General features: G+C 58.4%; 1 protein-coding gene across 3 annotated transcripts in view; it reads left to right on the top strand.

Annotated features, from left to right (window-relative positions):
- DLGAP2 (DLG associated protein 2) overlaps positions 1–13,449 on the top strand; it is a 484,295-nt gene that overhangs the window by 428,942 nt on the left and 41,904 nt on the right. For all 3 annotated transcript variants that reach the window (XM_019668777.1, XM_019668780.1, XM_019668778.1), the window contains 2 exons: positions 8,165–8,312; positions 13,225–13,438. In XM_019668777.1, the coding sequence (XP_019524322.1) occupies positions 8,165–8,312; positions 13,225–13,438 (362 nt within the window). The remainder of the gene's footprint in view (positions 1–8,164; positions 8,313–13,224; positions 13,439–13,449) is intronic.

Here is a 13,449-nt window from a genome sequence, read left to right as displayed (position 1 = left end):
GACGTTAGCTTTAATTTCATAATCAACTGAGTTTATAATTATTCTTCCAAGAAATTTGGCTGCCAAACTCTACCATCTTCTCTCAACAATCGAACTCCCATCTGCTGTGCTGTGGGTCCTGGTGACGGACACTCCTTCTGCCCGAACAGCCAGTGACGTTCCCTTCACGCCACGCGTTGAGCCCACGGCCACTGTTGGGACTGCCGCGTCTCTGCCGCTCCACACCAGGCGTTAAGCCGTCCACGAGCCGTTTACACGGCCGTGGTTCTAGCCTCGGGATACTTAAGGTCCCTCATGCACAGGATGGGACTATGAAAGTGTCCCACACGCCCTTGCCCTGTGCTGGGAGCCGCGCTCACAGCCCTGCAGCCGTGGGCACGTGAAGGCCGCCTGGGCTCGTCCGTGAGGAACAGGCGCTCGGCGCCAACCAGGCAGCCCTGAATCTTCTCAAACTTCCTCCTCTTACCGGCTTCAAAGACTTCTCTCCTGTCCCCTCTGCGAAGTCTGGGTGCGCTGTGCTGGGAGCTTGCAGGGGGAGGGAGGTTAGGGCGCGGGGTCCGTCTCACCCCAAGTCCCTCCTCGCCTCGCTCCCCAGTGCCGGCCCCTCTGGCACTGCTGGGGAAGGAAGTGGGAGGAGAGAGGAGGCTCCGTGGGGATGGGAGGGCTCTCAGCTGCTGTCACCACGTCGCAGGCTGGCCTGTGGACCGGCGTGTCTGTCAGCTCCTCTGAGCCCCCTGTGCCTGTGTGCCCCTTCCCTCCCCGGCATGGGACAGACAACTCCCTTCCCCTGTCCTCACCCCGAGGTGCGTCGCTCCCACAGCCTCTTCAGACGCCGTCCTGCTGGTCATCTTTCTCTGGGAGCCATAGGGGCCCAGTGGCCCCTGCGCGTCTGCTTGGGCCTCGGGGACCCGCTCTCCCCGTCCCCTCTGTGTCCCTGTGTCATGCCCAGCAGCATCCTGGCTCACAGGAAGGTGAGAGAGCAGAGGGGGATGTTCGCTCACTTTGTCAGTGTCTGCCGTTGGCTCTGGAGCTCGTGTTTCTGCACAAACAAATCTAAGCAAAGTGGAAAGCCGCGTGATGAGCCGGAAGTGCACAGACGGGTCACAGACTGGCGGCTGCTCCCACCTCCGGGGCAGATGCAGGCGAGGAGGGTGGGAGGGACGGTGGCCCCAGCCGCCTGGAGCCCAGCATGTGTCCCCCGGGGCGCCCTTGGCCTTCTCCCCCTGGTGCCTGTTGGCTGAACACTGTAAGCATTTGCTGTAAATACCACACAGTGAGCTGCGTGTCCCCGCGTGGGCACTCTCGCCTGCTGCTCCCCGGTCACGCCTCTGGTCACTCGGTGCACACGTATGAAGCTTCCCCACAAAACACGCCTCGTCCGCTGCTGCTCGTCACCCTAAGCTTGATTAAGTGAAGAAAGATTTCTACTCTAGTGAGTATGGAATACTCTCCCCGGGCTGCATTTCCTCCACTTTTCAAACCTCGTGCATCCACAATTGGCCTGAGACAGGGGACGCTCCCCCCACCAGACCCCACGTGTCCCCTCCTTAGCTGTGTCCACTTGGGAGGCCCCCTGAATCGTGGAGTGGCCACATCGACTTCGGTCTCAGAACCGTCTGTCCTGTGGCCTCAGACCCCTCGAGACGTGAGCAGGGAGGAGCCTTCAATGTCCTCCTGCCCTCCGGCCCCGGGCGTCCCCTCAGGGCCCATTTCATTCGAGGGTGGCTTCTGACCACAGGACAGTTTTCCGTGTTTTCATACATGTAGTGTAGGGTTATTATTTTTCACCTTCCATGTTTTTCTCTACTTCCTGGTGAAGCTATGACCTCAGCCACGTGGGCTTCCTTTTCACTACCCCACAGTGCCCATCGTGCCGGGGACGCCGGTACATGTGACCAGGTGACGAGGCCGCCACCTGCAGCCTCCCACGGGGCCCAGGCACCTGCTCCGGTTTCACACGGATGCTCATTCGGCGATTACCTGCTGTCCCAGCGGGACGGCGGTTGTAGTGTGTTGATCCTGACGTTTGCATCAGGCGTTCCCTGCCTTCGGTGTGTCGCAAAATGCTGCCACAGCCCGAGAATTCTTTCTTCTCAAGTGGCATGGTCCACTTACCTCACAGGTGGTAGGTGATCAAACACTTAACCTATAAAACCCACAGTCAAAACACACGAGGGGGTGAAGATGGAAACACGTTTAACTGCCAGAGTGAGGTTTAATTTCAAGTGCCAGCTGGGAAAACGACTGCGGAACGGTGGCCGTGCCTGGAGAGACGGGTGTTTCCCTGCACGGCAGGGCCCCGGTGCACAGCAGGCAGTGTGATCCCACCTGTCCTCTGGCCTCGCCAGCACCTGTCACCTGAGTCCCTCGAGGCCCGAGGACACCCCTGTCACTCTGACAGAGTCGGGGTCACTGTCAGGTCGGCTGGGCTGCTTGCTGACAAGGAAATGGCGGAGGAGCCCTTGGTAATGGGCTGTTTCTACGCCAGCTTTGTGTTGGGCTGATATTTTCTCTTGATTTTTTGCCGAAGGTCATGCAGAGCCACTGGAGAATTCCAAGTGGATGAGCAGGTTTCTGTTTAGGTCGATTTGACTGGGTGGACACACCTGAGTGTCAGACGGGAGGGGACTGTGAGGTAGGGACTGCATCAGCTGCGCGGGGGCGGACCGCACGGGTCGGACCCCGGACATGGAAGGGAGGGGGCTGAGCGAGACTCGGTGGGTGTGTGGAATCGCCACTGGGGACCCGGGACGAAGCTTGTGACATGGGTGAGACCGGTGTGTAATTCGATGACACGGGACACAGGAGGAGCAGGGGTACGAAGGCTGAGCTCAGCTTTGGCACAAGACGCTGACACGGCTGGCGGGAGTCCCTGCCACAGTCCTGGTGACCAGCCCCGGGCTGCCTGTGGGCCCATGGCCTCGGGCGCGTGAGCGAGCGGCCGTGATGTATGTCCGGGGCCAAGTTTAACGGCCAGTGTGAGACCCTCCGGCACCTTTCCCCCTCCGCCACGTGACCATTAATTTCCTTTGGGGACAACTCCGTCAGCCCGAGTCCCAGAGTGAAAACGGAATAGATCAGGGTCCCGGGGGGCTTCCAGTGGACATGTGGCATTGAGTGAAAACAAGCTTTTTGTATTTGGAGCCAGTATTTCGGCGGTTTTGTTGCTGTGGCACCACACGGCCACATGTGTGAGCTCCAGGCCTGGCCACACCGTTTTCCCCGGGCGGCACACACAGCGGCCCCCCGCCCACACCGCACCCGAGCCACACCGAGCCCGTGGCTGTCACACACACACTTCCTTCTCTTACGGGCCCCGATAAGCTATCACATCGTGAGCCCAAGTCAAACCCACGTCCAGCCCCGGCTCCCCTCTTCCTAGAGGGGCGCCTGCCTCCATTAAGAACCCGAAGACTTGGGGCCACCTCAGTTAGAAGTTCTCTCTGAGGGCCACATCCAATCAGCTCCAAATTCCCACCAGCCCTGGTGCTCGGGGTCCCTGAATCTGTGAAGCCCCCGTGGTCCAGTCCTGCCAGAGCTCTGCCCACCTCAGGGCCCAACTGAGGCATCTGGTGCCTTTCTTTAGCTGGTGATATAAACTTCAGACACTTCGGAGTGGCCCTCACAGTCCCCATTGGTCCCTTCCCCAAACCTCCCCTGCCTGCATGTGGGGAGACCTACTTGTAGCTTTCTGCATGAAGAATGTTCGTGTCCATGTCCCTGACACCCCATCACCTCCCAAGGACAGAGCCTGCCTGGTTCACAGCGGTGTCAGATTTAACAAAGAGAAACGGTACTGGTCCCGCCTGAATTTCTCGGTGCTCGTGTTAGTATCAGTGCCCCATTTGGGACCTGCTGATTCTAAAGAGCCGCCTGCCCTGAAATCTGGCTGGCACTTACTGTGCATCCTGGTGTCTTCTGACACCAGCACAGCTCCCGGCACACAGCCCAGGGGCAGCTGCAGAATTCGGTGCAGGGTCTCCAGTGCCCGTCCAGTCGCCTAGCAAACATGAGGGCAGAGGAGTGAGACCAGGCGGTGACGAAGGAAAAGGGGACCTCGCAGGGAGTGAGGGGACCTCGCCAGTCACAGGAAAGTCTCGGACTTCTGGAAGCCCCTCTGTGACCATCTCCTCTGGGTCGCCCCTCCTTACGTGTCCAGCGAGGTGGCTGTCGGAGGTCAGTTTGTATACCTGACCTGTTTCGGAAGAAAGAAGGCGGGAAAGTCCGAGCTGCCCCCAGGGAGGAGGTCTACACAGCCTCCCCATGTCCAAGTCTGCCGTGGTACTTTTAGGGTTTCAGGACTCAGATCATCACCAGCTGACACCCCCGCTCAGGTGGTCTCTGCATAGAAAGCCCAGAAGGCCTGAGGCCTCTCTGTACCTGGCAGGTATCAGTCACTTGACACTGAAGGTAGCCGGCTGGTTCAGAGCATGGACTGGACCCTGGCCTAGGACAGCCTGGCAGTGCCTCTCTGACCACTGTCCTTATCTGGGGATTATTTGTACGTGTCACAGTGCATGAAGTGAGTGACAGCACCTGTGAGCTGCATTAGGGCTGCTGTGGCCACGTTTTAACGGTCTTCCCAGCACTTTCTAGCACCCGAGTACTGAGCAGACGCCCTTGTCGAAGGCCTTCTTGTTGTGTGTTTGGGAGTTCTTGGTGCCGCGTCCTGGAGTCCTGCCCGGCACTGGCTCAGAGCAGACGGCGTGCAGAGCGTGATGGGCAGAGCCGGGTGGCAGTCCCGGCTGGGGCAGCGGTCAGCCACCGGCCCTGACCCCCGCTGGCTGCAAGTGGCCGCTGCAGCTCCACACCACGTTCTCGGGAAGGGCTGTCACCACTGCACGAAGGGACCCTCCTTTCACTGGGAAGAGAGGACGGCGCTCGGACCCCCTCAGCTGGTTCCCCAGGGACTCGCTGGAGGGGTCACAAGGACACCATTTGACAAAGCAGTGATGTGGCTTTGCTGAGCCTCTGTGGTGGCCTCAGAAGCCTGGAGAAGGGGCGGGGCAGCCAGCAGTGTCCCAGCAGCGAGCGGTTCGATGCTCGAGTGGTTTTCCACTCAAAGCGTGTAGACAGGCAACAAGTCCGCTTCATCCATGTCTGCGCCTGTGCTCGCGGCCGAGAGGACACTCTCGCTCTCAATACGGAAATACTGTGGAGAAAAGCATTAACTGCTGGATAATGTGAAACGCGTACTGAGAGACATTAGAATAAGCGCATCTGTAGGAGGGGGTACAGCAGAGGGAGGACGGGGAGAGACACCACCCCTCGCGCTGTTTGCAGTGTCCCAGTCTCCATGTGACGGAGGAGAGAGCTGGACATAAGCCTGCTGCCGGCGTCACATTCCATGTATAGAAGTCGGAAGCTGCCGTCTGTGTTTGGAATTACACGTTTAGTATTTAAAAGTGTCTTGTATTCCTGCTTCTCCAAGCTGCATAGAATCTCCCCCACTTTTCTGAGGTGACAGGGATACGAGGAATGGTTGGTTTTGTGCAGCTGCCCTTACTGACACCTGGGAGGCGTGCTTTCTTGTGTAAATTTGTTTCTGCAGTGAAGTCACAGCGCAGGTCTGGGATGCAGGACTCAGCGACAGCTGGAAAGGAGGAATACCGGGAAACCCAGTATTCTTTCCAAAAGAGGGTGCCAGTCCCTTTTATGCATATATGACTCTCTAAAGTGGGATCATTTGAAAACGAGAAAAGCTAGGAAAAAATTCTTTAGATGTTATTCTAGAAAACTTTTTTATGATTTCCTTTTAAAAATTCCTGGGCTGCCACCAAGTCTCCATCGCTGACGACTGGGGTGCTGAAGTAGGGACTCTCATTCTGAGGGAATTCCAACCGGCTGAGAGGGGATTTCAAAAGGAAAAGGGATCCTGCTGACAGGTTTCTAGGGAGGAGCAGGGAAAGGTGGGGGGGGGCACGCCCTGCTGGGCAGAGGGCAGCCCTCACCTCCAGCTCCTCACCTTGGCTGCACCTCCTAATCTCAGGGCCGGAGTTTCAGTCTCTGGGCCGTGATCTTCCGGGATGCCTGGACATTAAATGCTAAACCGCTGTAATAAAATATGTGTTGAGCCTAATAAGGCTGAAATTGGCTTTTTTAAAAACTGTAAAACATGCTGCATTAGAAGACCAGGCCCTTTGACTCTCTGCTGCTGACTGGGCAGCGGAGATCTCGGGCCAGAAGTGTGAATTCCAGAGCCCACCTGCCTGGGCCCCGAGTCCGCCCTGCCACCCGCTCCCGGAGCCTCAGGCCCCGCTGGTGGCACGGGGAAGGTCACGGGGCCCTGTCTACGGGGCGCCCATGAGGCTGATGGGTCAGTGTGATGTGAAATGCTTGCTCGGTGTCCAGCACAGCGGTATGTGGCAAGTGTGACGGTTGTGAGTCTGTGTTCAGTAGGAAAACTCTCATTGGCTTTCTACACGGCGACTATGCCCAGGTTTGGAATAAAGAAAATCATTGGGCATTACAACAGATTTTAAACACCGAATCACAAAATAAACCGAGTTGTGTGTGAGTGCCACCTCCAGCCACCTCCAGGGTCCTCTGCTCTGCTCTGAGGCTGTGCCCCGTCAGAGCCAGCACTGGGCTGCGGAGTGGGGACCCGGGGAGAGGACACGTGCCTCCCTCAGGGCTCTCAGACCGGAGGCACTGTGCTCTGCGTTCATCAGAAGTGACAGCTCTGACCTGGAGAGAGCACCGCTCCGCATGATGTGCAGGGATGCACGGTACGGAATCAGCCGTTTCAAGGACATGCAGGAGGGGGTGCAGAGAGCTGACATTTTTGCAAAGATGAAAGGGCGCCTAGAGCCTGGGCGCCAGGGCAACCCCTGCACCCCCACTCCAGACCCCTGCACTGAGCACAGACACAGGAGCATGAGGTGGTCACATGCGGGGTCCCAGAGAGCCCCAACGCGTGACAGTCTCGGGGTGCTGCTGGCATTGGGCTGCCCCGCTGATGGCCAGTTCCGTGTGGGGACACTCCGGTGGCCGCGCGTGGTGTTTGCTCCCCGCCTTCCTGCCAGCCAGCCCTGCGGTGCCCGGAGGCGCGGTGGGGGGCGGGGCGGCGCCCCCTCCTGGCGCCGTGCAGACCCGCGGCCTGAAGCCGGCCACGCGGGATCCTTCACAGATTTAGGGCCCCCATCAGAGGCTTCCAGCTGACGTCTCCCCGTTTTCTAGGTTTCCGTGGTGGGAACCTAGGTAGGAGCTAGGAATGTGTCATGTACCTGGTTTTGAAGCAAAAGTTATTACAACATAAATTCTATCACGATATAAAATATAATAATGATTAATTTTAGCAGAAAAAGTGACCTTCAGTCTATAGTGAATGGGCTTTGCTTAATCAGAACTTACCATCGAGCCCGGGGTTTACTCTGCTGTCCCATGTTTTAAAGAAAGAAGTGAGTCACAAGGAAAACAAATGGCGTTGCATTCACCCTGAAAAGCCAGGGGGGCCTGGCGGGCTGTCCCGTGCGGCCCGAGTGCCGGCCGGCAGCGACTGCACTCAGTGTGTCCACTGTGGGAAGACTCGGGACGAAGTTGGCTCAGTGTGCCGGAAATGGGGGCTGAGCTGACCTGCCCGCATCCTCCCGGCTCCCCAGACTTTGAACATTTTACAAAATAGCAAGAAGGGAGACCAAGAAAACTGATTTTTTTAAGGGAGTTTGGGAGAGAGTGGCCATTGTAATTACACAGTGGGTTGGATTTGTCAAACTGCCCTCCCCTTTGGCCGACGCGGCATAACCCGGGCCACTTCCCAGAAGTCGGAGCTGAAGGCCGGCCTGTGTCCGTTCCCTGTGGTCCCCAGTGTGAGTTGCCGGCAGCTTGTGGGGTTATGACGAGACTCCCCGGGTTTCTGGCTTCAGCTCAGGAGCCGAGCTCACTGCCAGGCTGTGCAGTGACCGGTGCCGTCAGCACTTGGTAGAAATGTGGAGGCGTCCTGATTCCCTCCATAAAGTGTCGGGCTCAGAGCACTCGTGTAAATAGCCGCCCTCGTTACTTCGGCTGCAATTCACACTTGTAGGTGTGAACCCCAGGGCACGCGCGCGAGGCAGAGGCATCCTGGGACTTGCATAACAGCCTCTCAGCGTCCGTCCAGATAACCCTCCTCTGCCCCTTGAGTGATGCTCACGGCCCGCTTTCTCTTCGTGTCTTTTTCTTATAGCCAGAGCTACCTGCAAGCTGCAAGTGATGGGCCTGCCAGCCACAGCCTGGACCCCTCTGCCAACTACAACTCCCCGAAATTTCGCTCCCGGAACCAGAGTTACATGAGAGCTGTCAGCACGCTGAGTCAGGCCAGCTGTGTGAGCCAGGTCGGGGATCCCTCCCGTCCCCTGCCCCGTGGGGCCCTGTCACGACAGCCATGTCATCCCAGAAGTCTCCCTGCCAGGGGGACAGTGCCCAGCATGTGTATGGGGGGCCAGGAGCAGACGTGGCATTGCCTTTCACTGGTGGCAGAGCCGGGAACTTCATAAGACCGGCCTGTGCTGTGTGACTGTGTGACTCTTACATTGATCTGTGAGTGAGGATGACTGACCAGCTGGCCTCCGGCCTCCTTAGCTGGTTGAGCTCAGACTGTCTGCCTTTTCCCAGGAGGTTTTCACAGTAAAACGGGTCCAGGGGACAGCCATATGGTGACCAGGCTCTGACTACAGTGGCTTTATGTCATTCCCCCAAACTGGGCCTCTGAAGGTCTAGTAAAAATCGTTGAAAATTCGCTGTGGGGCTTGGTGTCACTCAAGAATCAAGCTGATCCGGCTTAGCAGACGAGTGGCTCTGAGCAGGATCACAGTTCCACGTGAATGACGCGTTTCACTCAGGCCCACAGGTGTGGTCAGAGAGGAGCAGCCAGGTGTGCGGGCTCGGGGCCGAGTGCCCTGTTTAGGACAACGAAGGCTGAGTCTTTAAATTTTTCATTCAACATAACATGTTGCTTACTGATTTTAACTGCCTTTAAAAATAGTGCTGGAGCTGAGCTTGGGGGGTGTTTGTTTGTTTGTTTGTTTTTAAATGTCTTGAAACTTTTGTGGGTTTTTTTATTATTATTAATTATTATTATTATTACTTTTATTATTATTATTAGCTGCATTGTTTTGTACACCTGAGCTTGGGTTTTCAGGCTCGTGCTGAACACTTCCTTCCACTTCCTGTGGAGCCCTGACACCTGTGACATTCCTAAGCCCCTGACCGCCTCCTTCCTGTCCAGGGAGTGTCAGGCCTGTGGACGGTGCTGTGAGAAAGTCCCCTGAGCCGCCCCCGGCCACGATGTGGGGCTGCCACAGGCCCCTGCACATGGCCGGCTTTGTCCTCAGCTCTTTGGGCCACTTTTGCATTGTTGACATTCCACAGAGCTCTGGGATCTGCCAGCCTGTCGGTCCAGCGAACAGCTCCTGAGGTCGTCGTCCCTCTCAGCAGGACGGGCCCTCCGGGCTCAGAGCACAGCTGCCCAGCTGGCAGCTTCCGCTCTGTGCGCGTGTGACGCACTGACCCCACCCCGGGCGGGATAGCGCCCACACTCCTCACGTCTCAGCAGACCTCAGGCCCTCTGACGGTCGCCTCCTTGATAAATGCCAGCGTCATGCTGGGCTGCTTCCAGAGGCCTGTGCTGGGCGGTTCTGTCGGTCACTCACTGAGCTCTTTCCGGGCTGGGCTGGGGTTTGGGGTGCCGTGGAGCAGGACACGGATGACGGAGTAGGGTGACAGGACTGAGTCTCGAAGCAGTTACCTGCCTGACACCAGGCAAGTGAGCAGGCGGCCCCAGCAGCCCCTGCCCGTCCTCTCATCCCCTCCACCCCAAGCATCTTGTCCCCACTCCCCCGACAAGGGCCTGTGTCCCACACCAGGGCCAGCGGCCCACACTTGCTGGTGTTTCTGGGACACCCCCCCCCAACTCATCCCTCTCCAGACGAGCCAGCAGCAACGTGTCCTTCCTATCTTGCAGGTGCGAGGGGGCAGGTGGGTCCAAAAAGCAGCCACGTCCCCAAGCCTCGCACTGGCTCCTTGCTGCACAGGGAGGTGAAGGCCCCAGAGGGAAACGACCTAGGCGGGGCCCACTGAGGTGGCCTCAGCCAACCCCATGGCACGTCCGCCTCCCCCTTTTCCCCACTAGAATGTGTTTCTTGTCACCTACTCAAAACTAGTCACCACACCTAGCTCTCAGGGTCTCTGTGACCCATTGCACATCTGCTTCGCAGTGGGCATTTCAGTCGCCGGGTGACAAGACGGCACCGTGCCCAGGGCGCGTGCATGGTGGCCGCTCCCATCCCCGTCCCCTGTCACTGTCCTTGGCACAGCATCCATTACTGTCCTGGGGCTCAGCCTGGCTGCGTTCTCCTGGATTCATCGTCGCTGTGACGGTCTCTGCATGGACTTTGTGTCTGGTCATCCACAGCTGGGTACTCCTGACAACCTGACAGCTGTCCAGGCAGCAAAGCTGAGCAGGAGGGCGCAGTGCCGGGAACGGCCTGTAGGGGCGCTGGCAGCCTCCCTGCCGGACACCCCTCCCCCCTCATCCCGTCCCCTGGGCTCTGCCCCTGGTCTTTACAAGGGTGTTTCGGCTCCGTCATGGCCCCTCTTTCTGTCATGCATCCTTTTTGTTAATTGTGGTCAAATACACATAACCTGAAATTTACCACCTTAACCATTTGTAGTGCACAGTTCGGGGCATTACGTAGTCGCGTGGATGTGCGAACACCCCGCCGTCGCCAGAGCTTGTCCATCTTGAAGAACTGAAACTCTGCTTTCATTGAACACCCCGCGCCCCCACCCCCAGCACTGGCACCCACGAACCACATTCTGTCTCTGACGACGCTAGGGCGTCACACGCAAGGACTCACACAGCATGTGCTTGTCCTTCTCTGTCTGGGCTCTGTCGCTGAGCATAACGTCCTCAAGGTCCATCCACATGGCAGCACATGCAGCTTTCCATCGTTTTCGGGGCTGAATGATACTCGTGTGGATGGACCGCGCTTGGTTATCATCACCTGTTGCTGGGCATTGTTGCCGCACCTTTGGCCCCTGTGAAGCCGCTGCCGAGGGCGTGGGGGCCAGTGCCTAGCTGCCCCCACCCGTTTTGTTTCCTGCGGAAATAACCGCGTGCACCGCTGCGTCAGAAGCAGCTGCTCTGAGCTTCCTGAGGGACCGCAGGTCGGTGTCCACAGTGGCCACACCGTCTCACGTCCCCACCAGCAGTGCGCAAGGCCTCCAGTGTCACCGTGTCATGATCGCTCTGTGAGTGTCCCCTGCCGTGACCTCCGAGAAGCCAGCACTGGCTTTACGTGGAGCCACAGCCATGAAAGCCGTGAAAGGACAGTCACCCCGCTGACCCTGTCACTCTCACCTTTCCCCGATTTTCTCTGCTTCCTTGTACTCCATCCTCTAGAACAGCTCGAGCTGCGTTTCTGAGTTTATGGCTCACAAAACAAGAAGTGGGTTGCATCAGGCCACACGGCATTCCCACTGGCCTAGGCCCCCGGGTGACCCCCGACTGAGCCTGCTTTGGGCTCCAGTGCAGTTTTGTCCACTTCTCCAGATCCCCCGCGAGCTCAGGGACACCTTGCCTCTCCGGGAGCAGATCCTTCTGTGCCTCTCGGCCAATGGGAGAGCCCTCTTAGCCATTTTGTTTGTTTGGGGAGCAGAGCCTCACAGAAGCATCAGCCGATCGGGCTTCGCTGATGCGTTGACTTTGTGGGATGCACGTTGGGTCAGAAGTGTCTTCTTAAGGAGGAGCCCTCCTGAGCCGAAATCTGCATTCAGGTGCCAGCTGACGCTCGCGACTCCACTCAGATTTTGGCTTTTTCAAGTTGTCTAACGTGGATCTTTGACATAAATGGCATAAAACAACCTGAGGGTTTTTTAATAACATTCCACATAAGGGACAACTTAGGTTGAAAGAAACCTGTAGTCTGGAAAATGTCACATTTCAAACCAGTGTGTGTCTGATGTGCTTCACTCACGGGGTGCCTGAGGCCACCCTGAAGGGAGGGTCGCGGTGCGTCTGCCCTGGATGGCTGACTCCATCCAACATCAGAGGCCCTCAGACCGGTCGGATGAGTGTGCTCGCCCCTCACGTCTCTCTGGGCTTCCCTGGCGGCACAGCCACAGCTGGTTCTCTCGCACTGTGGCCTCAGGCCTGTCAGCCCCCGGCGTCCCCTTTGTCATCTAGAACCAGCGACTGAGCTGTGGATTGTGGGCTCGTCTAGCATGTCAGGAACCTCGGGTGACAGCCGTGGAGCCCGCAGCAGGTCTGCCACTCAAGGTGGGCAGAGGCATCACGTTTGCCCTCTGTCTCGGGCATCTGATTCTTTTACCCGATTCTACTCTGTGAACAGTGAGAGGAAAACAGCTAATCTGGTGTTTAAAACAATACTTTTCTTATTTGTCTGTACTGTAACCCCGGGCGGCGGTGACATGTGGGCGGTGGGAGGACAGCTGGGCGTGTGAGACTGTGATGAGGAAAGCAGGTGTGGGCAGCTGAGGGCATGTGTCAGCGTGGATTCGCAGTGGAGTCTACCTGACGTCCAGATGAGTCCCAGCTTTCTGGCCCGGCTCCCCGCCCCCCACCTCCACCAGGGGTGAGCCCAGGGCAGGACGGACCGGACAGGGAGACGGAGTGGAGGGGACACGGGGCCCTGGCAGCGTGCACAGCTCTGCCCCAGCCCCGACGCGCGAGGCGCAGCCCAGGCCTCACCAGCAGGCACCCCGCAGGCTTACGTGTTAACACGCACACGATGCACACGAGGGCCGGACCCCGCACAGAGCGGCCACGGGGGCGTCGTCAGTCCCTCCGCCCACTCACGCTGCGCCCGAGCCCCGTGGGCCTGCGAGCAGCTGCACCTTCCCAGTCGGTTTCCGCTTTTCATCCTTATATTCTGACCCTTTCTCCCGCCCCGTTCTCCTCGGCCTTGTGTCGGTGCTGCGTTTCACTTCACTGCATTTCCACTTAAAACCAGATTGGGCTCATGGGAAACACGGGAGCATCACCCCCCAGGAACCTGGGGGGCGCGTGTCCCCCACGGAGGCCCTGCAGCCCCGACGGCCGCGCTGCGTGCGCACCGCTGCGCTCCCCGTGTCCAAAGCCCTGATCGCGTGTTCAGTGTTTTGTAAGAAATGACCCGATAAACCGTTTCCCGAGCCCAAGAGCTCTCCCGTGCCGAGTTCAGACGAATGACGCTGGAAACAAGCCCGAGCGGCCGCCGGCCGCCCGCTGACGCCCGTGTGTTGCAGGTGAGCGAAGCCGAGGTCAACGGGCACCTGGAGTCGGTGTGCGAGTCCGTGTTCAGCGAGGCCGAGTCTCAGGCCATGGACGCGCTGGACCTGCCCGGCTGCTTCCGGACGCGGAGCCACAGCTACCTGCGAGCCATCCAGGCCGGCTACTCCCAGGACGACGAGTGCGTCCCCGCGATGACGCCCTCCGCCCTCCCCGCCAGGGCCCCCGCAGGTAAGGACGCC

Source organism: Hipposideros armiger, unplaced genomic scaffold, assembly GCF_001890085.2.
Source record: "Hipposideros armiger isolate ML-2016 unplaced genomic scaffold, ASM189008v1 scaffold_538, whole genome shotgun sequence".
NCBI classification, from domain to species: Eukaryota; Metazoa; Chordata; class Mammalia; order Chiroptera; family Hipposideridae; genus Hipposideros; species Hipposideros armiger.
This window is presented reverse-complemented; position numbering and strand designations above follow the sequence as displayed.